Below are 25,543 nucleotides of genomic sequence, written 5' to 3'. Positions count from 1 at the left end.
TAAATTAACGGTGGCCGCCATATTTTCTCCCTATTCAATGGAAATTTTCTCAATTTGTAGACGAATAATGATGAAATAAAATCAAATAATTGTCTATTGTTTGTTGATTTTCGATCAATATTCGATGCCTTATAACGCCCTAATGAAGCGTTGATTTTTTCTTAGGTATTTTGGTTTCTGAATATGCTAAATAAATATGCTGAATATCATAAATATGTCCTTCAAGAAATTCTTAAAAAGACGGCAACGCAATCGCGTGCATTGAGCATTAAGTATCCATGGGCCTCGTGCCTGTTTGTCTCGTATATTAAATGCTTTCCTAGATAGATTTCTCGATACTCTGGGTATAGAAATAAAAATCGATAAATTTGTTGGGTTGCAACAGTACAATCTCAAGGATGAGAGTCGCATTGGCCCAAAGCATAATTACTGTATACAATACCATCGTTGTACAAATTTGTAGTAAAGAAAAAAAGTCACGAAGGCAGATTTTTAGAAAAATTTTATAGTTAGTCCGAGTGTCTCGTAACATACAGAGCATACTAATAAAAAACCAATTACATTTTATAAAAAATATATTTCCAAGTCAATTGTCAAAACATACAATTTTCCTACCAAAACAGTGTAGATTTAGACATTGACAATATACATATAATCGATCAAAAGACCGAAGAATCTTAATCGGGCGTCACAGAACGATTACCAATTCGCATTGCATATAGATAGACCATAAATAGCTTTTGCAGAGTGCAACGTAAGTATAAAGCGGGTGGCGCCAAGCAATGCGTCGAAGGTACCAACATTTCACTGGTGTTGGTATCAAGTCAATCCACTCCTTGTGTACTCCAAACAAGCGTCTGAAATTTTTTTTTATAGTATCATAAAATCATAGATTCAAGGTTGGACATTTGGTGTATTTTTTTATATTTTTGCTTTAATTTTCTACACATTTTTAAACAACTGGGGGCAAACGGGCAGGATGCTCACCTGATGTTAAGTGATACCACCAACCATGGACACTCAATGCCAGAGAGCTCGCGAGTGCGTTACCGGCCTAAGAATTGGTACGCTCTTTTCTTGAAGGACCCTAAGTCGAATTGGTTCGGAAATACTTTAGTGGGCAGCTGGTTCCACAAAGGGCCTTACTGCGGCCCTCCACTTTCTGGTAGCTGTCAATTGTGGTATTCAAGAGAAGAGCGCGAACATCCTGCACACCTCTTGTCTTTGCGGGTGTCCATGGGCGGTAAGCATATTTGTATGTGCGTGCTCGTTTGCCACTTTCCATAGAAAGGATAAACAACATTTCAGTATATTAATTATATTAGATTTTAAATCGTATTGAGTCCCAATATTATCGCGAGCTTTATCAACAATGTAATTAAACTAACATGGTATAACAGTTCTTAAAACTATTAGAAATAAACACGCCATATTAATAATTTTCGTACCTTTTATGTCGATTTAAAATGGACGTAAGTAGGTTGTGACTTCAGTTTTATATGTATTAGGCAATGATACTTACTATTTTAAAGATTATATTTGATAACAAAAGCATTTCGCAATGAATTAAAATGAGATACACATATTCTGAAGCACAATTTCTAGTCAGGATATTTGAAATATAGTATTTAAAACATACGTGAAATGCTATATAAGAACTCGCTGTCTTAGCAATGTTCTATTTATGTCTAATACTTTGTAAATTACATTAAAACTACTAGAGATCGTGTATGTATAACAAAAAAAAAACTTCGTTGCCATCAGGCGTGGTCATGAGAAATACCTCGAAACTGCCGAGTTATGCACAAAATTTAAATTAAATTAGCATTCCTCTAATGAAGTTTTATAATTGTAGTACTCACGTTTACGTTCTGTTATTTTAAAATATTATTTAGAATTATTGTTCGGTACTTACTCTTCCATGACTTCTCGTTCTTTCCTTTTTAAGTTTCTTGGTCGTGTATTTGGTCGGAACCTATAGTATTTCGGCATACTTAAATAATTTTGTAGAACTAATAAAAATGCACAATGTGTTACGATACGTTTGACACTTGACTTAATTGACGCAAAATTAAAACTACCCTCTATCGTTAGAAACATATTGTTAAATTTGTGCTAAGATACTTTTTACCATATATTAATTGTAATATTTATTTATAACATAAATAATTATTTTATATTACTGAATACGTACAGTTTTAATTATTGTAATTTTTAACTTATGTATAATTTTATATATTTTTTTATGGTGACTTAATTAACACAGAGTATACGCGTAAGGTCATATCAAACATTCATGTAAAGTGTCTATTGTCATTGACAATAGACACTTTACATTTTACCTTTGACATATACAATTTTATGAAGACACTATATTGTAATATAATTGCTTAATTTTGAATAATAATTCATCTGAGAAGAAAAATGTCTCAAACACACTATAAATCTCGGCGAATCGTATTTATATTTGTAATTGCTGCGATATTAAGTTTTATGTACCACACTTCATATACAATTAACTACATCATAAGGAATGAAAATGGCGGAAATTTTAAAATGAAAAATGATTTATATATAAACGAGTAAGTCTTTAAGAGAATTTTACGGTCCATTATAAAATAGAAATGTAGTATTAAGACGAAAAACGTCCTACTATTTTATATTAGGTCAAAATTAACACTAAAGTTTATGGGGCTGGAACCAATGTATGGAACCAATATCATGTATGGGGGATTCTATAGTAATTAAATATAGCTTACTTTTACAATAAGCCTAAAATCATTTATTCTTATAGGTATCACAAGGTGCACCTAAGAACGTTAAACTCGACAATATTGTTTTTTTTAATCTTTTTGGAAAATAATTCGGACCATAGGGCCTCCACTCTTTTATTGCCCCTCCAGACCTCAAAATTGTATTCCGATTGTTTTTTAAGTATATTAAATGTTTTCCTATATATAGACATATTTCCTATAAGCTAATAAATGATTCAGTTTCGTGTCTTCGTAATAAATAAACATGACAAAACATTTATTCTAATTAACGTTTATGAAAATGCGTGTAAATGATTGTATGTAGTTAATGTGTAATAAACAAATCAACGCTGTCCACAAATTTAGAAAGAAGGCATAGTTTTTATGTTAGCCAAACTGAATGAATGAATTTATATCCTACGAGGAATATTTTTACGTTGATTAATTTATATAATTAATATGTAAAAAATAGTAGTAGTACTACATGCATATTTTTATATGGCTGCATGTGCGAATTTTGGTACTTATACAACAATTTAAAGACAACGTAAACCTAAGTTATTGACATCAAAACACTTTAAAAGTAAAATAGCTTTAGGTTAACAACGCTTGCTAACTATTAAGTAGGTAAGTAATACCTAATTTTTTATTTTATAATTAATCAATCTGGATTCATGGAACCATTTTACTTGCAAATAAATGATTTATTATAATTATTATTAAAAATTGCTATTATATCAGATGGTAACGTAAATTACATATATACCTAATACGTAGGTATGGAACTATAGCCCTTAGGCCTTGACATAAGATTATTATTAGTATATATTTTGTAGAAGTACAAACTATACAATGCACATAGTTTGTTTAAATGTCCGTCAGGACGTTAAATTATAAAAAACACAAAACGTAGTACATACATAGTCATTGTCAGGCTTGGGGTTCAAACAATGCTTGCCAGCTTGCCCACTGAAGTATTTCCAAATCAATTCATAAAAGGCCGGCAACGCACTCGCGAGCCCTCTGGCATGGAGTGTCCATGGGCACTTAACATCAGGTGAGCCTCCTGCCCGTTTGCAGATTTCTATTAAAAAAATCAAGTTTTATGCCCCAAACTCTAGTTTGTACAAGATTAACCTAACCCATGATTAAAAATATTTCAGAACTGAAGATTCTCAGCTGGTAACAATAAATATAGACTGGAACAAGAAAGTTTTACAAAATACTCTTAGCTGTGTTAAAAATGTTACCAGGGAAAATTCCAAAAATGTAACGAATAGAGAACTTAAAGACGGGCTTTTAGATTATTTTCAAAATTATGAAAACGAAAAGATTGAATTGTGTCCAAGGGTTCCGCCCCATCTTGGTAATAATTTTATTTTTACGTAATTAATACACCGGAAGCAAGTACGCTTATTAGCGTAGCTTTTCCTATTATTATAGGAAAAGGTTAATTAATCCGGCGTAAAGTTTTTAATTCTGTTTAAGTATTAAAAAGTTACACCGGATTTGTTAGAATATAATTAAAAAGTATTTTTTATTTTGGCTTCATAATCATCTAAACAATAATGAATTTGCTGAAAGTCATTTATTCACTCTTAAATTAATATTATACCAATAATACCAAACCTAGTGTTGAGTATCTGAATATACATTATTAATAATAATAGTATACAAACTTTTTTTATTATTATTTACTTACTCCCCTGCCATCGTGTCTAGGGACTTTTACTATCTCACAATTTTTTTTTTTTTTTAAATTACACATTTCATTGCCTAGTATGTAAACTTAATTGGTGTTCGATATCAGACGTCGAAATCATGTTATTAAAATATCGTCACACAACCTTTTTTGACGTATTAGACAAAGTCATAACACTACAGAAACTTTAGGCGAATAAGGGTAAAAGTTTTACGGAACGTCACGAAAATGTGCAGCGTTTGTGTCGAGGAAAAGGAAGAGCGATTGAGAGAGAGAGAGAAAGGGAGATCGAGAAAAAATACACGATACAATAATACATTGATATATTCGTTTAGTAGTTGCCTAATATAAGAACTTTAGATGGAAATTCTGTTGCATAACGTCTTGTTCAGTAAACGTAGATTTTTTATTTATAATATCATTAGCACGTATACAGTGTGTAAAAAAGGGGCTTTTACCTTAATAATAATTAATTTACAAAGAAATTTCACTTCTGACATGTCTGCTTTCTACGCACGTAATTTATTTAAACTTCATCTATAGCGTATAGATGTGTGCACTTTTTAATAAAAACCATTTTCAGGACCTGTGCCGGGTGATAAATCAATTATTGGTTTGTATGGTATTGAAAATATGCATATTGATATCGTGGTGGGCGGTATACACTCACCCTCTGCGTGTATTGCGAGACAAAACGCCGCAATAATTGTACCACTGCATGAGACTAATAAGTATTATTATAGAGTATAGACTCTATTTTATAGATATGTAATTTCTAAATATATCTATGGCTACAACTTGCTTATAGACTAGCCTAGGCCAATAGGGGTGACTCTTTTATGTTCGAAATTCGAATTCTCCCATCTGTCAAAAAGTTAATGCCCATAAGATTTGACAGATAAATCGTTCACTATATAACGCGGATGTATGCCTGTCTAATTATTGAAATATAAGATTGATATTGACACGTAAAATATTATTAAAAAGAATAAAAAAATCAGTAGCGGCAACCTTTTTAGGTCTGGGCCTCAGATTTCTGAATCTGATAGGCAAGTAGGTGATCAGCCTCCTGTGCCTGACACACGCTGTCAATTTTTTTTTTTAGTTTAAGTGATAAAGTTTAACCGCTGGCCCGCTTTCTTGATTTTAATTCGAGGAAATAAGTTTTTATTGGCTGGATATTAAAACTAGGTTCTTGGTTATATAGAAAAATATGACTGGCTCTTAAAAGGAACCTTCAACCTTTGTTAAAAAATATCTTTTACAGACATATGCGAAAATATTTAACAAGTTTTCTATATTACATGCATCCATTTTTGATGAAACAACAACTTGCCTACCAGATATTTGTAATCAGCAAATGTTAGTCAAATCATATATTTTAATATTAAAACATTATGCAGGGAAATGTAAAAACTATTTCCAATTCCAATTCTATATCAGAATTTTTTATTCTTATCGCTCTCGAGTCCCTTTGAAAATGATAAAACGAGACACAATATTATTTAGCTATTGATGGGCCTTCGGAAAACATACAGCATTGTATAATAAAGAAGCAATATACTTACTATAATAGCCATGAAGTGCGATACATACCGACTGAAATAGTTCCTTTTAAATACATACAATAGATGGTGCTGTAATCGCCTCAACTTCATACTTATCTTTACCAGCTAGGTTGTACTTTCGTCGCGTGCACTTTTTCCATCTACCGGCAGTAAGATTATACCGACTTTTCTTAAGAATCGGCCACAGACACCGGCTAAAGGACAGTTACATGAAATGACGCGCCTTCCTTTTGGGCTAGGGTCAACACCACACCTTGGCTCCTGATTTGGCCGCGCGGTTTCTGGCTTCAGGGCCTAAAATCTAGATATCTCTAGATCACCTACACGAAATGGAATACCTATCAAAGACACACCAAGATATTATGACAACTGCACTGCATCCTCCATAAATACAAGGATTGACCCTCAAACTTTGGAAAATTGAGGGTAGAGTGCCCAAATAAAAGACTGGTCCACACAGGAAAAATATCTACTTTTGAAGAGTTGGCGTCACTCCACCTTGTTCACCTATCAATCAAAAGATGGCTGTCATGGTGTGACAACTCAAGTGAACCAAAAATCCCCTATGCAACCATCCTTGTTCACAAAACGGCAGTTTTAACTTTTTGCGGTCACTAGAACCGTTTGTAGAACAACAAACATTTTCAAAATTTATTATTAAACTCACCCTCAGGGCAATAGGAGGTTAGTGGCTAAACCTCAAGTCGTGAAACCTTCCGTCACGTTGGACCCGCGGATAACTCTAGGCTTTCTTCCAACCCTCCTAGGGACACTTTATGTGATACGGCTATCAGAACTGCCACAGTATTGCTTTTAGCATTAGCCTCAGGGTTTAACTTACTTTATTAAAAATTTGCATTTCGTGAAAGTGGTTATAACATTTATTTTACACCGGCATTCGGAATTAAGACGGACACACTCAAGACGCCAGTTAACATGGAAGCTTTTTAAACACCACGATAAAACATATGCCCTACTATGAGTACCTAATACATGAAGACCTCAACGAAGATATCAACAGTAAAATAAATGCTTCGTGAACCATAATCGGAAATTGGGTGAGCATGTTTCTGGAAGATACTGGAATCTATGCAACTCCAGGGAGTTCTAGAACAGCAGTAGTTTCTTTGGTTTGGATCACAAATCAACCAATAGATGAAATTTTATCACGGGGTAATTGGAAATCTTCAAATACATTCCTTGATCATTACTGCCGCGAGATAGGCTCTCGTAGAGAAATCTGCGTCTCTGATATACAATTTTACCAGCGTTATTATAGAATTACCTTGTTATGATTATAGGAAATTTATATTATTATGTTAATTGTTAATCTCAATCAAACAAAGAATAATAATGGTACTTTTGTACGTAGGTAAAAAATAAATAAATAAAACACGTTTATTTTGGAACATAAGATCATCATGGTATCACTTATTCCATGTCATTAAATAGATACATTGCTTCTTCATTATACAATGATGTATGTTTTCGTTCTCGGCACATAATATCGGTTTTATTTTTATGTAAAACTGTCATATTTTAAGTTTAACGAATAAGGAAACTCTTTCAACCCTTTTAACCGGGGACCATGAGCTTGAATTTAATCTTAATCAAAGAAAATGAATTTGTCCTATTGATACTTGACTATTTGGGCCATAATTTTTATTTTTCTAGTAAACGCAACGACTCCATACAAGCGCGGTCAATTGTATAACATTGGTTTCGAAGTGGCTCAAACGAAGCGAGCAGAGGGTTGGATGTGCTTCATATTCCATGACCCTTACTTGGTTCCTGAAGATACGAGGAACCTGTACCGTTGTGGGAGCCGACCTAAAAGACTGGTGGCTGATGAACGTATGCCTCCAAGGTTGGATAAAATAATTAATATCATTATAATATCTGCAGGTTCACTTGAATTATTATTTTCATCAGATTTGGTGGTGCCATTTCTATTCAGCCGGAAAAATTTACCAAAGCTAACGGATTTTCAAATCTTGCTTGGAATGATGATGATGATTACATAGATATGTATCGAAGGTAAAATTGTTTTGACATGCCATTGCTTTAGGAACAAAGGCTAATTCATGACTAGAAATCGAACATATTTCAGATTGATCGTAGCCAATATTTCATTAGAATCGAATAAGGCGCCAATAGGAAAATATTCTTCTTTACCGTATCTAAAGCAAACAAATAATATAACGTGAGTATCGTTTTTGTTTAAATTTACAACACCAATACTCAGATTAGCATCTTTAATACTTACGCCTATATGTTCATTTACAGCGTAAGAAGAAAGCAAACAACACCAAGTCTAAAAAAATTAAACGAAGGACTAAACGACATTAAATTAACAATAATGTCCATAGAGTATCACCAACTTTATACATTGGTAACAATTGTTGAATAAACAATATGTGAAAATAATTGTTTTACTTAGAAATAGCACTTTTAAAAGAACTATGCATAAGAAGGAATTAAATTACTTGAGTGGCTAATTTCAGAACATGACTTTTTCACTATAGTACTGACTTTGACTATCACTACACCCTATCTGTCAAATTACAAATGACATCGAATCGAGATTGACAATAATGACATCGTTAATTTATTTTTGTGGGTGAATTGTTGATTAAATAAATTTTCTATTTTTATTGTGAGAAAATTGGAATTGGTTCTTAACAAAATAATTGTTTATTCTCTCTCCATGCTGTGCCTAATAATAGACGAATAATATGGCATTTTTAGAGGTACAATTATAATTTTATTATTAAATAGGCACTAGTTTGCTTCTATGAAATATAATAATAATTTATATGTTCCTTCTTGGTACCATTTTAATTGTAACTCTTTAATAAGATTTTGGCACTATTAACCTTAAGACACTTTTTATTATATTTATAAATTTAAAATATTTTATAAATATTTACAAGCTAAGCTATTTTTATAAGTACAATATTTTGTGTTTTGTTAATCCCATAATATTCTGCTGCTACATAATAAATAGGCTAATTAATTAACAATATTAAATATATGATTAATATTAATTACAGTGGCGACGATTTACCTTTTTTGATGTCCATAATAATATAGATAATGGAAAAATTGCAGAGTGCCTACAGGTATGTAAACAGTTTTTTTAAAGATTATTACAGTATAATGTAGTTACATGAAGCCATACATACTACTTTGGTTTACATGAATAATTTATTATATTATACACACATAACAAAATATAGATAAGTTATCTCAATTGAATGTAATCATGTAAATTCAACTTCAATTTCTATTAACAGTGCTCTGAATTCAATAGCAGATACTAAAGGTGCCAAAGCAAGTCTTGTATATATGTTGGGTTGCAAACAAAGCTATTACTGCCTTTTTGAAAACTCGGCACTTAAGGATTGGCTTTTGTACTAGAATTAAATCCAATTACTGCACAAATCAATCGTAAACATTCTTGATAAGGTTAAGTCATATAATTTTATTCTTTCTAATTTCCAGGACACTCATGTTACAGTAGCTACAAGTGGAAATAATCATGTCATACTCTGTGACTTGACAGGCTGGGCCCACCTAATCTCCCGTTCATGGGAGATCACATCATTCAAAGCATATGAACTCATAATAACACATGCTCAACAATTACCACATGATACTCTGTTGGTAACAATAGGGGTAATTATATTATTTCTAATAGAAAACTACCTCCAAAATATTTGTAGAAATCTATAAATTAAGACTAAAAAGATTTATTAAAACTGTTAAAATGTCTATTAGTCCATAAATTGATATTTCATTAAGTCTTTTCTGATATTGTTGTGTAATAATAAAAATTGCAGGAGGATGAAACTGGTGTAACTCCTTTAATTAAAGTATGGGATTGGTCCAGGGTTGACCGGCATGGGAACCCCAAATGTGTGAGAACATCAAGGGCTGTGCCCTCACATATGTTTCCCACTCCAGCTACAGCATTGGCCGTACATGATAATAAGGTATCATACATACATAATTAGCTAAACTGTTAATGGCTCAAATCCTTTGTAAACAAAACATATCTAGATTTTCAAAACTATACATAAACATAAAAGGTTGGTTTCACATGTGCAATAAACACCAAAATATACAGAAAAACAAAAATTTCCAGAATCTTCTAGCTGTAGGATTTCAAGACGGCTCTGTGTCACTGTTTCGTGGAGATATAGCAAGGCACCGTGGTAAAATGAAAACATTGACAGACACCGGTACTAGCCCCATCACAGGACTTGCTTTCAAGTAATTATGTCGGCTTCTATTCTCAAATAACAAATGTTATTTGTACCAAAGTTAAATATAATTTGAATAGCAAATAGCTATGATTGTAGTGTAGTAGAAAATGTTTTTTTAAAGAACAGGGCAAACAATGTTGTTAATGTTAAGTTTTGCCGATTAAAAAGAGTGGCGGAGAGTTTATTGTCAGTTTTTCTCTTCCGTTCTACGTCCTGTGATTTGAGAACTGGCAGTAAATGTAAAATTAGAATCATTTCTTTTTTTGACGTTCATAAGTGTATTTTTTTATTATTATTATGTTACCTATATGAATAAATGATTTTTTGATTTGATACCTGCCCCTGGACAGTAAATGCCAGATAGCTGTGCCACAGGCAGTTTTATTCAGTAGAACTTAAAAAAAAACATACTAAAATTATTAATTTTCTCTTACAGGGACACTGATAAATTATTCATAGTATCCCGTAATTGCATTATGGTGTCCTATGTGAATAGTGACAAATGTGTTGTTCTTGACTCTATGGGTGCGGTGGCCGGCTGCAGTGTATTGGCTGATAGGCATAGACTCACTGTCGCTACAAGTGAGGTTAGTTATCTTTATAGCTGAAAACTGTTTGAATGTGATAATTTCTGGAATTATTTACTACCTTAGGGTTCGCACGGGTGCAATGGTGATACTAAATACACTACAGAAAATCTGTGAACGTTGTATATAAAAATGTAGGTTATACATAAGAGATAGACATATACCGTCATGGACTTTTCTGTAGACCTTTTCAATGTGTACAATACTTAGTACATTATTTTGATAAAACTCGTAGGGTTCAACCTGCGTTTGCAATGTAAGCGGAAAAAATGTAATTATTTACGACATCACATTAGAAACCTCAAAAATAACAGTACTTCTCCACTATTTAATAGATGTTATTATACATATAAACCTTCCTCTTGAAGCACTCTATTTATTAAAAACCGCATGAAAATCCGTTGCGTAGTTTTAAAGATTTAAGCATACAAAGGGACATAGGGACAGAGAAAGCGACTTTGTTTTATAATATGTAGTGATATACAAAAATCACAAGTTCCTCTTCCTTCTTTTCTCCTTCATAAGATAGAAATTAATGATTTTTTGACTTTAGTGTTGTATAAATTTTGTGAATATTTAAATGATCCTAATTCTTGGGATCGATTTTCTCGAGTCCAAACAATTTATATGACTCAAAACATTGTGATGAAAATTAGTAATGGAGAGTTCTATAGAATCAATTTAACTTTTCTGTTGACTACATAAGTGTTAGTTCATTTATTTTAGTTTACTGGTGAATAAAAAAACTAGTCCGCTCCTTGCTGACTCTAACTAACATGAGCTACTGATCAAAGAGAGAGATTAAGGATATTTAATTAGACAATATTTGTATGGTTTTATGTTTGTAATACATTTTCTCTGTACATATTAAAATAAATAAATTAGTGGCGCTACAACCTCTTTAGGTCCTGGCCTCAGATTTCTGAATCTGTTTCATGATCATTTTTTTAAATCTAATAGGCAAGTAGGTGATCAGCCTCCTGTGACTGACACACACCGTCGACTTTTTGGGTCCAAGACATGTCGGTTTCCTCACAATGCTTTCCTTCACCGTTCGAGCAAATGTTAAATGCGCACATAGAAAGAAACTCCATTGGCGCACAGCCGGGGATCGAACCTACGACCTCAGGTATGAGAGTCGCACGCTGAAGCCACTAGGCCAACACTGCTCTGTACATATGAAATAAAAACGTGTTTAAAATTTAAATTTAAAATCTACTTTAATAATACAATATTATGTCTGTCATACTAATTTTGAATGAATAAATTGTAGGCAATATACTGTTATACTACCGAAGGGCGTGGTCCCTGCTACGCTTTAGAAGGTGAAAAGCTCCGCCTCAACTGGTTCCGTAGTTACCTCGTCATCACCACAAGCGAAACCTCCACGAAGCCTTCCGGCTCATCCACCACTCCCCGGTCCCACCATGTCACAATTCTGGACATACAAAACAAATTCATCGTCTTCTCGAAGACATTCGAGGAAATTGATGCAGTTCTGACAGAATGGGGATCTTTCTATATTCTGACGAAGAAAAAGGAAATGATATATTTGGATGAGAAGGATCTGCAGTCGAAGTTGTCTTTGCTGTTCAAGAAGAATCTATATGATGTTGCGATAAGGATTGCGAGTAGTCAGCATTATGATGCTGAGGGGCTTACGGAGATATATAAACAGTATGGGGATCATTTGTATAGCAAGGTATTTGGAATTGGTTTTATTACTAGCGAACCCCACTGAAGATGTCTTGTCTTCATTCTTCTTAACCAAGTATACCAAGTTTTGTGTTAATAACGCGTTTTTAGTCTATACCAAAACTAAATTGAACTTTTATTATTAGGCGTGATAGCTCTCAATGGTATATGCACTAAGAAATTCAGTTTTTTTTAGAAATCATATTTTATCAATAATAACTCCGATCAAAGCATTTGTTTTAAACGATATTCATTTTTCTTACATCGTCTTTGACGCTTTGCAGCACGAATGTTAAATTTTCTGATATACCGCGCAATTTTCTTAATATTTTTTTTCATAAGAACCTTCTCCCAAACACAACAAAAATAGAATTAGCTAAATAAGTGCAGCCATTCATGCCACCGAAGCTTTCTTTTTTTTTTAAAGGCCGTAACCTAACCAAATAAAGACGTAATATCAACAATTTGTTAAAAACTTTTTATTAATGACTTAAGATGTTATGTAGAACATGGTGTAATGGTTAAAGTTCCTTCCGAACATTGTGTAAAACAAAAAACTTGGCGAAAAAGATTGGCGGAGAGTTTATTGCCAGTTCTTCCTTTCCGTTCTAAGCCCTTGATTGACTGGCAGTAATTGTAAAATTAAAAGCATTTCATATATATTTCTTTTTTGACGTTGACAAGTGTACATTATATGAATAAATGATTTAGAATTTTTATCAAGATTTTTGAGTCGTCCAGTTTGAACCTAAAGGCCTAGATGCTCCAAAAGTACAGTATTTTTAAAACAATAATCTTATATATAAAATTCTTGTGTCACGGTGTTAGTAACCGAACTCCTCCGAAACGGCTCGACCGATTCTCATAAAATTTTGTGTGCGTATTGGGTAGGTCTGAGAATCGAACAACATCTATTTTTCATCCCCCTAAATGTTAAGGGTGGTCCACCCCTAAATTTTTTTATTTATTTTTTAGACAAAATTTTTCGTTTTTTTACGATACACCATACAAAAATACAAGCAACCCTACATTTTCACCCCTCTACAATCATCCCTTATGTTTTTTTTGTTAATTATAAACTTTAATTTTTTGGCACAAAAACATGGCAAAACAACGTTTGTCGGGTCAGCTAGTTTTCTTATATAAGTATTTTGAACAAATTTCAGGGTGATCTTAAAGGCGCAATATATCAGTACGTAAAAACGATTGGTTGGCTCGAGACATCTTATGTTATACGGAAATATTTGGAGCCGAGACACTTGGAGCCGCTGATACAATATTTAGAAGAATTACATAAAAAGGTAAAAATTTCTGAAAATTTTCGTAAGAATTTATTTTGTTATTGGTTGTCCGGAGCGGTACGCCGTTTCGTTTTATTATCATATTGATCTTTTTTGTCCCTATTCATCACATTGTAAATACTGTTTTGTGAAAATGAGACGGAAGAGTACTTTAAATTTGTCCAATAAATAATGAAAGTTAATCTCGTGAACAGTTTTAAATAAAAAAATAAAAATGTGTTTATTATGGAACATAAGATAGAGGTATCACTTATTCCACGTCATTAAATTTGAACCTGTAGGCATCATTGTGTACTGTAATGCATATTATGTACTTAAAGTGTAACTTTGGGAACCCTTTTAAGTAAGAAATACCTGCTCAGGGTTTCCATAACTAACATTGTTATAAAATCCTTAAAATATATTTATATCTAATAAGATAACTTAAATTATATATTATTATAGGTATTATTTAAATAATAATAAATATATTTATTATGATTTAAATTTATATAAATATATTTTATGTATATATATATATATATTTTTAATATATATTTATATATATATATATTTTTTAAATTATCATATAAATATTTTTTTTTTATTCAATAGAATAAATTATGTTTTCTTTATTTTTATTTTTTCAACTGTTATCAACATGCATGCATAAGTGCATGAGTGAGTGTGTGGGTTCAAATGTGTGTGAGTGATTGAATAAAGTGTGTATTTACATACTAGATCTCAGAAGCAACTCTAACACTCCATACGGTGTGTTCATGAGCCAGTCCTTTAGTAATTAACTAACTAATTTAGTACGAATTTCGCAAGCTAGTTAAACTTTTAAAAATTACTTCTTTAAAATTGTTTATACTTAGAAGTCTAGAAATCTCTTTTAGGGATTTGCAACAGAGGACCATACTACTCTATTATTGACGTGTTACGTCAAAATAGATCAACACGACCAACAAGGGAAATTGAAACTGTTCATCAATTCTAAGGACAAGGCCATAGATTTTGATGTGGATGTCGCTATAAAGGTATGTTGTATATTAAATAATAAACAACTAATATCGTTCTCAAATATGTAATGGCTTCTTAAGAATCTGTAGCGTTGGTGTTTTGTTTACGAGATTTATAAGTCACATATCCAACCATTTTTAATGGTCGTTAAATTTGATTTGTTAGAATAATTTTCTTACAAAAATTCATTGTTGTGTATTTCAAACGATAGAGAAAAGAAAAGAGCGTACAAATTCTTAAAAGGCCGGCAACGCACTCGCGAGCCCTCTAGCATCGATGGTGTCCATGGGCGACGGTCTCACTTAAGTTAACATCAGGCGAGCCTCCTGCCCGTTTGCCCTCTGTACTATAAAAAAACGTCAAATGTACTATTAACGTATATATTAACAACAATTACTCTTAAAGTAGGTAATATCAATAATGCATAAATCGTTTTTTTTTCAAATACTTATATATATAATCTTCTGAAATTAAAGGATTTTTGATCAATTTTTTGTGTATTCAAGAACGGTTTAAATATACAATTCGTTTTTTTTTAAATTTTTATTTAAGACAGGACGACTACGTCTGTTGGATCATTAAGTATATAATTAATAACTCTCATCATCTATAGATGATAAACATAGTTTTTGTATTGAATATATATACACTTAACCTACAATACAAATTCTTTAAATACATATTCTAAAAATAATATACTAATCATTTTGTATGTTATGATTATACTACTAAAAAATACACAAATTCATAGGTAGTCCGTCAAGTAAGCATAGACGATGCCCTCTCATTAGCAGCGAATCATAACCGACATGATTGGTATCTCAAAATGATGATTGAAGACAAAAAAGAATTCAAACAGGCCCTCGATTATATAGCGGAGTTGGAATTTGACGATGCCGATTGTTATATGAAGAAATACGGCCATAAATTAATACAACATAAGCCGGAAGAGAGTACGGAGTTGTTAAAATGTAAGTATTAATTAAAATGTCATATTTTAATATTAAATGTAAAATTTATGTTCATCGTATTTGTCTTGTATTTTAAAATTGATAGATTAGAATAGAAGATACTTTGAAAATTAGATTAAAATTTATTACATATGATGTATACTTTTATAAGTAAACGCTACCACTATAACCGGTACATATGTATCGGAGTTTCCGCGCGTAGACGTTCACCGACGCACACTGCGACACGGTGGCTCTATATATAAGCTCATGTTATATACATATACAATACAAGGACTTAAAGGATATCGTGAGATATAATCCCAGCATAACTAAAAACACCTTAAAAACTACCCTCCTACTACTTAGTGGTAAAGAAGACAAAGACTTTTATAGATTCTAATATCAATTAAACAACATTCGCTGACTTGAACTCTGAAAGCGGCTTCATTGTTTTAAATGAATAATAAAAAAACTTACAACAAATCATAAAAATGATTATTTTAAAAAATTAACTCATTTTCATATCATTACAGTAATGTGTACAGACTACAAACCACGAAGTAAACCATTAGTTGACGAATCGTCGCTTGTCGGTAGATATAGGGAACCCGATCGATCTATTCCTGACGATTTTATTCACATGTTCCTTAGTAATTCTGAGAAATTGATCAATTTCCTGGAACACATGATATCAACGGACGTCAAATGCTCTACTCTGGTTTTTGATGCCCTGATTGAACATTATATTCATGTATGGTGAGTATTCCGGATCGAAGGACCAATATTTTGAAGATTTTTTTATAATAAAATATATTAATAGTAATAATTAGCCTGACTGAATATATTATTGTTATATTTAATTAATAATAATTTTTCACGAAGCAGCATTTTTTTGTTTGTTTGTTTATGTTAAGAATACAAAATTATGATGGGTTTGATTCCTAGGATTCATGACAAAATAATGACTAAAAAGGTGCAGAAATATGTCTGTATGTATGATGATAATGTGGCAAAAACTTTAAACGCGAGATAAATGCGATACTTCCAATGTTCTTGAGATAACCACACAAAATCATCTAGTTAATCATATTGCAGGGCGAAATCACCCAATAGTGAAAAAGTAATATATGAACAGAAAATATTGAGTGTACTCAAAGATCCAGAGTCTAACTATGATAAAGACCACACCCTGATCATTTGCCAAATGTTGGGATTCAAAGCTGGCATATTACATCTGTATGAAGAGAAGAAATTGTAAGTTAAAATTAATCTTTAAACATTGCGACGTTTAATTTAATTTAACATTATTCTGTTAGTAATTGTTACCTAATTGAGTCTTATAGATTTATAAGTCACATAAAAGGCCGGCAACGCACTCGCGAGCCCTCTGGCATTGTGTCGATGGGCGGTATTATCACTTAACGTCAAGAGAGCCTCTTGCCTGTTTGCCCCCTTCTATTTATATCTTCTTTAATTAAAAGCTTTATAATTAAATATATTTATGTAGTAAATTAGATTCGCCAATAACAATAAAAAATTATAAAAAAACTACCTTAAAGCTGTAACAGCAGTCATTAATAAAACGAAAGGTAAGAAAAGAGCGTTAAAAAGGCCGGCAACGCACTCGCGATCTATCTGGCATTGAGAGTATCCACTTTGTGGATAGCACGCAATGACCTATTAAAGTGTTGTCTTCCTTCTGTGTCTGACATACTACTAAAATACTGGTTTCCCCTTGCCTTCAGCGATAAAGTATTTTTTGCAAATAATCCCCAAATGCCCAATAGATGGCGTGCTCAGGTATCCCTGCACATGCGCAGTGGTGAAGCCGATCTGGCGTTGGCCGTTTGTCGAAGGCGGGGCGCGGTTTGTCCACGTCTGTGGTTGGACGTTCTATGGACGCCACCTCCGCCTCAGTGCTTGCCTGATTTATTGCATGTTGTTGGTGAGGAATTATTTAATTATTATTTTTTAATTATTTAATTACAAAAATATTCTTCCCTTTAACAACTGAAACGGTTTTGTTACAGCGACTGAAAAGCTCATGTCACCAATTCTAGTCGTAAATTGCTTAGCGAGCACGCCTACGTATACGCTGGGGGACGTTCGAAAGTACGTACACTGATATGTACTAATGTTTTAAACTAATCGATAATTTAAATAGTGTATGTTATTATTTCTAGTTTCATTAATCAACTACCAGACTGATTTTAAAATTGCCTCTAAAACACAAATATTTCCTCTGTATAATATACGTACGTTTACGAATGCTTAAATAAAATAAATAAATGCTTGAATATGTGCAATAAATAAACAATTCTAAATAGTTTTTGAACCTCTAATATGTTCATCATTTGGAGCCATTTTTGGCTTTTTCATGAAGTATGTAAAGTATGATCTCCACAAGAATCCCAAATTTAAATATATATATATATATATATAAAATTTTCGAATCAAATACATAGCTTATCTGAAGGGTTTTTTAGATACCTAATGGACGTTCTGAAATCGGAAGATGAAGTTATAACCCGCGAACAAGAGTTGGCCACGAAATATAAGAAAGAGATTGAGAAGATGAAGGCTCATATTCAGGTGACTTGTGAAAGACTTTCCTAGTATTAACAATTACATTAAGTATTTTTATTTACTTTTTTATACAAATTTCCCTCGCATTGTCTATGGTTGAAATGAAATGCATTTTTGAGTATTCTTACAAAAAATTAATACGTTTATTTTTGAGATCCTCCTTATATATGATATGTAATATGCGCTAAAAATATTTTAATATCTTCATTTCTATTGCTTAGTAATTAACTAAAACTTCAATACTGAACGGTTTTGTTTATACAAAAATGTTTCCAAAAAGTTACTACAGTTTTACTTTTACTTTAAAACTTAATAGAAATGGTTTTATTATTGTTGTTGCAAATAATCTTTAAAAATTTAAAATTAATGCATGGGTATACATAGAAAATGTACATATGACTTAAGTAAAAAAATAACTAAATTAGCATTTAAAGCAGACTTAGAAGGAGAAGTGACTAAAAACTGTATGTTATTCAGTAAAACATAATTTTAAGAGTCACTATTATCTACAGGTGATCCAGCATGAACCAGTGACATTCCAATCTTCCAGATGTGCAGCCTGCAATCGACCTCTAGAACTGCCCACTGTACATTTCCTCTGCCAACATTCCTATCACCAAGAGTGAGTATTTTTTTAAATTATTTTTTGTTGCTTTGGCGAAAGTGTGGGTAGTTTAGTTAACTACCCTACATAATTTATAAAATACTCATAGGGCCTGTTTCACAATGTCCGGACAAGTTACAAATAAGCTATTTATTACTTATTGGTAGGATAAATAGTATTTTTGCGTTTCACGACTGTCAGATAGGGCTATTTGTCATGAAATGCCAAGTATCTTATTCGGAACTTTTATCTTTCGAATAATTTATGTGTTGCATAGCTATTTGGCACTTCATCCATACATTGTGAAACAGGCCCTTAGTGTTTGAAAATAAGCTTCAATATAGTAAGTTTTAAGAAAAAATACATTTTATTTTGTCTACAGTTATACAGGTACTACACATATGTTTTATTAAACTGATTACTTTACAAATGTAATTAAGATCCCGGCAGCGTCAATATACGCCGTTAAGTCAAAAACTACCAAACAGATTTGTGTATTGTTTTTACTTCTAAACTAAAGCAAGGCAAACTAAAGTAACAAAGGCAGATTATGTTAAAATGGTTGTCTGTAAAATTATTTGAATATTTAATGAAATTTATTTTAACAATTATTTGCAGTTGTTTCCAAACGTATAGCGAAACGGAAAGGGAGTGTCCTGCCTGTGCGGCCCCATCCCGGAGACCGGAGGCTTTGCCCCACGCGGCCGAAGCCCTACATTCGAGATTGCAGCAGCAACACGATCCGTATGTATTATTTATTATTCAAATTCCGTTAAAAATTTTATTGCGATTATAAGTGAGCTGAAAATAGTACTTGCTTTTGCTCAAGTGCATTATTTCGTGCTTCAATGATCGGTGTCTGTTTGAAGCCGTCGTATTATGTATAAAATCTTAAGTTTTATATTCAATTTCAAAGCCTTTATAACTAATACAAGAGAAAGTTTATTATACAAAAATATATATGTATTTATATACTTTCTTATGAAAGTTCTTTAAGGTTATGTTGCACAGCTGTCCTCTTGTATAGCTTGCTTTTGGAGCAAAAAGGCTCCAGCTGTTTCCAGTGCTTCCTATCCCTGGCAAGTCTTTGCCACAGAGGACCGGTAGCTTTTATAAAGTCATCAGCCCACCGCGCACATGGTCTTCCTCTCCTTCGCTTGGCTATATTTATAGGAAAAACTTTACGGCGTATATAGAAGGCTACTACTGTAGTTTATTTTTCAGTTATAATAAAACATACTTATAACTCGTGACTAACCGAAAATGAACGTATATACACGCGTATAAACGAGCGTATACAAGTTTGACATTTCCTTTGATTTAAGGAATTCAACTCGTCCCTGCTATATCAAAATAATCTTCAAATTTATTTGTTTTCTATTTTTTCTTTAGTAAATAATTGGGCCGGTAAAGAAAAATGTGTGACCACTGTGACCTAAATAAATCATTGCGTATAACAAGATGCATTTACTCAATGCAAGTAACTTAGAGAAATTTATATTTACCTATGTTTCGTTCTATTAGGAATACCATATTTATGCGGTACATAATAGGGTGGCGTAGCTTTATCCTTGAATTTATTAAGATTACCGTAAACTGATTACTATGACCATAGTATGTTCATGGTGCTTACAGCGATTTCAGATCGAAAAATTACCTTCCTACCTCATTTTTGTTTTTGACATGGTTTTTGATGGCATTGGGTGTGTTTTTATTTTATTTGTTACTTCCAATCAAGAGCGATGACCAGGGACTAGAGAGAGGTACAGCTGATCCCCTCATTTTTGGTTTTTATTGAGATATAAAAGAAGTTTAAAAAAAATATTGCACTGTGAATATTAATTATTTTTGCACATTATTTTTGTTTCTACGTCTCTGCATATGTAGGTAATACAGGAGACCCAGATTTTAAACAAAATGATCTTTACAGCAAATTAAAACTTTGACGCGTCGTTGCCTCATTTAATACGAATTTTTTTAGACATAAATGTACTAACTAAAAGCTGAGATTTAACAAAACAGACAAAAAATTTAGGTTTATTAATGCTCTTTTAATTGTTATCCAAAACGTTATAATATGGCAGAGTTTAGACAACTGTTTTAGATTATTTGGAGGCAAAATACGACCAAATATATTACACTAGACAGCTCATAATATAAAACTGTTGATAACACATTATTAATAACATTTCTATTAGCTAGTCACACTTTCCGAAAAATAGCTTTCTACCTAAAAAGTCATAACAAAACAATGGATAATTAATTATTTTATAAATCCCATCGACCTCGATTCACATTCCGGTAAAAAGCTATTTATTTATTTTGTGTATTTATAATGCAATGCTGTTAAATCAAATATAACCCAAGGCATCAATATCCAAATCTTACTATCTTTGAACAAACAGTTATACAAATTTTGGTAATTTTATTTTAACAAAAATTCAAATTATGAGTGATTTCGTTTTATTGCTAAACAACTTACGGTAATCATTAACATTAAAAAGCAATAACATGTTTTATTTCTTATCGTCATTCGTGTTATCTTTCCTTTGGAAAAATTATCCTAAATTACTAATAGATTAAAATTGGTAAATATCTTATCGTTGGCATATAAATTATATTTTTAAATCCGTCACAGAATGACAAACCTTTAAAAAATATTAATATCTTACCCAACTTAAATTGCTCTTATTTAGATGGCAACTCTGTTTTCTTAAAATTAATCTCAACGATATAATACATTAGTTATGATGGCAACTCGATTAATATTTACCAAACGAAATTAATTAGAACGGATAGGAAATTATACGCACAGGTGGCCACGGTCGCACGTCAATGTCATAGTTGTATTTGCGCGGGCGCAGTGTTATCAAAATATTTACAATTATTGATAACACATTGTAGGCGACATGTTGCCACCGTTCTCTTGCTGTTTCAAAAATACGTCCGAAGATGGGTATGTGAGGTTGTATAGATTTTATAAATTATTTTAATATGTTTTGGAAATGTGTAAAATTTTGTATCGTGACCTTCGGAATGTTTAAAAAATTGTTACGTGTAAGTATGTGTGACATTTGTGTGTGTATTGTAATCGCTTGCGCGTCATAGTTTTCATCGTGAGAATTATGGTTTTCTATTTCCCATTTTACTGTTTTTTTTGTCTACCCCCCCAACTGCAATGGTTATCGAGGTACTTTTCTCCATCTCTAATATTTTCTTCCATACGTGTTATTTGTAAATAGTTGTACATAAACAACATATCATAAATTCATTTGTATTACGCGAGATACTTCCCGGCTACATCGGTAATTTAATTTACAATTTTTATGGGCGAACCGTTTTTCTTTTTCCTATACATATTTAATAAATTGGTCGCAGAAGATTCTAGACACTCGCTGTTACATGTCCTTAGGTGTTTTCGGTCTACACCATTTTAATGGTTTACATCATCATGTTTAACTGTGAAATGCTTGAACTGTTAAAGTTTTTATTTAACCCGAAAGTTATAGGCTGTGTTAATGAATCATAAAAAATAATCAAAAATCATAATTAAATATGCAAATACGTAATTAAAAAAATCAATATGAAGGATTTGTGTACGAGACTTGATGGAAAATATGTTTTTTCCTTTTATAGCAAGAGTTAATGCAAATATATTAGACACTAATAAAGCACAATAGTATAAGTACGTAGATGTTTAATACGCTTTTTATTACAATTAAATCTTATCAGGGCTAAACACACTAATAAATAATTTATGAACCACTTAATAAACAATTCTCATTATAAACACAAAAGCAAATTAGCTACGTGATTGAACTGGTTTGATAAATGCAAAGTTATTAATATTTTGTGTCGAAAGACTGGCCAGGAAACCAGTTTTTTTTTAATCCTTAATCGAATATCTAATAATATTAAAGTCTTTAATAAAAAATAATGAAAATGTTCGTAGTTTAGAGGCGAAGGCCCCTTATAATACCAACCCTAATTAAGCCAAACGAAGAAGCATGGGCACCAGGCCCTTTTAAAAAATGCGTAGCGAGTGCCTTATACTGTATCCGAAACTACGATTCGATATGTTTGTATGTTCTCGGAGCACTCTAAACAAAAAAAAAAGCCTTTATTATGTATTACACGAGTAGTTGACCTCCGATGGCGTGGTAGCCTCCTCTGAATTCTTCCACTTCTTCCACTATCCTCGCGAAAATTTTCCAATCATGCCCCGCTATCCCTTGTATCCCATCGTGTTACATTTATTTGTACGCATAAATACAATTATGTAATTTTTTAACGAATGAACTGCCCAACTCGGAGGCCGATTGTGCCTTTTTTGTAGCTCGTTCCGCACTTCAAGCCTTAAATGGAACGCCTCAGAGCGAGGTAACGCCGCATGCGTCATGTTTTCCGTGCAGCCGGCTTCATCGAATTATAAGACGTTGTCACGTCAAAAAATTAGGATATTTAGTATAGTACGGTACGGTCACCAAAGTCAGTTAAAAAATACTTACAACCCCGAACCACATTCATTTTTGTTTAATTCTCCTAAGGCCAGTTAAATTAATGTTTGTTGCTTAGTCTGAAGTGGGAGTTTCTGGTTTCAGATTTGCAGTAGTCTCTGAATACTTCGGCCGAGGTCTATTCAATAAGGTGACGGTTGTGACTGAGGCCCCCACTCCCAGTCCGCCGCAATCCAGCTCAGTCTCTGAGACTGCGACACTCTCCTATGGACCAGGTGCTGAGGCTAAACTGAGACTGCAGGAAGGGCAAAGCAAGCAGAGTAAGCATTTTAAATAATACGTTTCGGTGTAATTTTAAAAGTAATTTAGTACTGACAAACTGTGTTTGTCTAAATTGATAAGTTGCTTTATCTTTACACAAGTGTCTGATATATTAAATTTTTATTTAAACATAAATTTTTTGTAAGTATCACGGAATTAATCCGTTAAAAACGTACTATTTTCTAAAGGCCGGCAACGCACTTGCGAGCTTTTTGGCAGTGTCCATTTAAATTTTGGTATCTCTAAAATATGTAGAATTTTATATAACATTGAAGAGGATTTAAACATTAATGGTTTGTCTGTCCAAAAAGTATTGATATTCGAATCAATGATTAAATCTAATATTACAGTTTTCGTCTCTAACACGGCAAAGCAAATACCTCCCAAAGGCTCATCAATAGTTCCAGTTCCGGAAGGTCGTATGCGCGTCCTTGAACAGCAGAAGTATAGTTCGAGCCTCGAAGCGCATTTAACCCGTTTAGAACCGGTACAGGTTCAAAGAGAAAGAGATTCCCCAATCTCTAGCGCAATCTCCAACGGCAACCCTTTTGAGGAATATGACGAAGCGAAAAATCCATTTGCAGATGAAAGCGATCCGACCAATCCCTTTGAGAATGATGATTATGATAAAAAATTGAATCCATTTGCGTCGTGAAAATATGATTTTCCATAAATTAGCTGCTTCGGAATGTAAAAATTGCATCTTCATACTCTCTTTTCATAAGCATAAACACAATTTGATAGAAAGAGACGAAAGACTTTAGTGCAATGAGATTTATTAATGGTCGCCGTGTTCTAGGACGGGCGTTGGGTTAATCCCCATACATTATTCAATTTTCCATTTTTGTTTAATAAACTGCCTAAGGAATTATATACGGTTTATTAAGTATTAACCTTTAAAAAATAGTTTTATTTGTTAATATTATAATAAATACCTGGCAAATCGATTATTTTTAAAGCTATATGTACGAAAGTGAATAAAAGTATTGTCGCTATTTGGCGCTTGGAATAAACTTGTTTACAACGATCAAAAATGTATAGACAATTATATTTTTATTATTTTAAGGGTATATTTCACAATGTCCGGATAAGTTCCAAATAAGCTATTTATTACTTATTGGTAGGATAAACAGTATTTTTGCGTTTCACGACTGTAAGATAGCGCTATTCGTCATGAAAAGTGAAGTTTCTTATTCGGAACTTTTATCTTTCGAATAATTTATGTGTTGCATAGCTATTTGGCACTTTATCCATACATAGTGAAACAGGCCCTAATTATAAGTTATCAATCCAACTGATATATTTATTGTTAACGGTGAGATCTCATCTGTATTGAGTTATCGTTCCAGTAAGTTATTTACTAGTTTTAAGTAATTGGTACTCTTGTGATACTGTAATAAATGATATTTAACGATTTAATGCATTTTTCTTTCTTTTTTTTCTTAGGAGCAATGTTGGCCTAGTGGCTTCAGCGTGCGACTCTCATATCATACCTGAGGTCGTAAGTTCGATCCCCGGCTGTGCACCGATGGAATTTCTTTCTGTGTGCATTTAACATTGCTTGAACGGTGAAGGATAACATCGTAAGGAAACCGACATGTCTTAGACCCAAAAAGTCGACGACGTGTGGCACTGGAGGCTGATCACCTACCTGCCTATTAGGTTCAAAAAATGATCATGAAACAGATTCAGAAATCTGAGGCGAAGACCTATGGGTTGTAGCGCCACTAATTTATTTTATTTAAA

General features: G+C 32.6%; 2 protein-coding genes and 1 long non-coding RNA gene across 4 annotated transcripts; 2 read left to right on the top strand and 1 right to left on the bottom strand.

Moving 5' to 3' along the window:
- Positions 1 to 557: 557 nt before the first annotated feature.
- On the bottom strand, positions 558 to 2,055 carry LOC123690101. Its single transcript, XR_006750907.1, has 2 exons — positions 1,916 to 2,055; positions 558 to 857 (listed from the first exon to the last, which is right to left on the bottom strand). It is a non-coding gene; the product is annotated as an uncharacterized LOC123690101 (long non-coding RNA).
- Positions 2,056 to 2,389: 334 nt separating this feature from the next.
- Positions 2,390 to 8,478, top strand: LOC110995450 (beta-1,4-galactosyltransferase 4-like). 2 transcript variants are annotated; one of them, XM_022262617.2, is made up of 7 exons: positions 2,390 to 2,582; positions 3,917 to 4,119; positions 5,039 to 5,068; positions 7,698 to 7,890; positions 7,956 to 8,060; positions 8,134 to 8,226; positions 8,310 to 8,478. In XM_022262617.2, the coding sequence occupies exons 1-7, from the start codon at positions 2,425 to 2,427 to the stop codon at positions 8,431 to 8,433; spliced, it is 906 nt and encodes a 301-aa protein (XP_022118309.2). In that variant the 5' UTR covers positions 2,390 to 2,424; the 3' UTR covers positions 8,434 to 8,478. The 2 variants fall into 2 exon arrangements, with proteins under 2 accessions (XP_022118309.2, XP_045488830.1); XM_045632874.1 differs by lacking the exon at positions 5,039 to 5,068.
- A 143-nt stretch (positions 8,479 to 8,621) lies between these two features.
- Positions 8,622 to 24,931, top strand: LOC110995431 (vacuolar protein sorting-associated protein 11 homolog). The gene is made up of 19 exons (XM_045632873.1): positions 8,622 to 8,773; positions 9,077 to 9,145; positions 9,528 to 9,701; positions 9,866 to 10,018; positions 10,171 to 10,298; positions 10,728 to 10,878; positions 12,152 to 12,580; positions 13,740 to 13,874; positions 14,753 to 14,893; positions 15,628 to 15,847; positions 16,363 to 16,585; positions 16,925 to 17,083; positions 17,617 to 17,774; positions 17,860 to 17,941; positions 18,316 to 18,421; positions 18,928 to 19,037; positions 19,638 to 19,763; positions 23,621 to 23,796; positions 24,148 to 24,931. Exons 1-19 carry the CDS (start codon positions 8,759 to 8,761, stop codon positions 24,450 to 24,452), a joined length of 3,060 nt encoding a protein of 1,019 aa, XP_045488829.1. The 5' UTR covers positions 8,622 to 8,758; the 3' UTR covers positions 24,453 to 24,931.
- The last annotated feature ends 612 nt before the right edge of the window (positions 24,932 to 25,543 follow it).

This window comes from Pieris rapae, chromosome 21, assembly GCF_905147795.1.
Source record: "Pieris rapae chromosome 21, ilPieRapa1.1, whole genome shotgun sequence".
In the NCBI taxonomy this organism is placed as follows: domain Eukaryota; kingdom Metazoa; phylum Arthropoda; class Insecta; order Lepidoptera; family Pieridae; genus Pieris; species Pieris rapae.
This window is presented reverse-complemented; position numbering and strand designations above follow the sequence as displayed.

What these genes read in the sequence shown, in the direction of transcription:
- LOC110995450 (XM_022262617.2), top strand. Translation starts at nt 2,425, where the DNA reads ATGTCTCAAACACACTATAAATCTCGGCGAATCGTATTTATATTTGTA. An exon ending in TACATAGATATGTATCGAAG is followed by an intron (nt 8,061 to 8,133) that starts GTAAAATTGTTT and finishes AACATATTTCAG; the next exon opens with ATTGATCGTAGCCAATATTT. An exon ending in AAGCAAACAAATAATATAAC is followed by an intron (nt 8,227 to 8,309) that starts GTGAGTATCGTT and finishes GTTCATTTACAG; the next exon opens with CGTAAGAAGAAAGCAAACAA.
- LOC110995431 (XM_045632873.1), top strand. An exon ending in CTCTGTTGGTAACAATAGGG is followed by an intron (nt 9,702 to 9,865) that starts GTAATTATATTA and finishes TAAAAATTGCAG; the next exon opens with GAGGATGAAACTGGTGTAAC. An exon ending in CTGTATGAAGAGAAGAAATT is followed by an intron (nt 17,084 to 17,616) that starts GTAAGTTAAAAT and finishes AATGCCCAATAG; the next exon opens with ATGGCGTGCTCAGGTATCCC.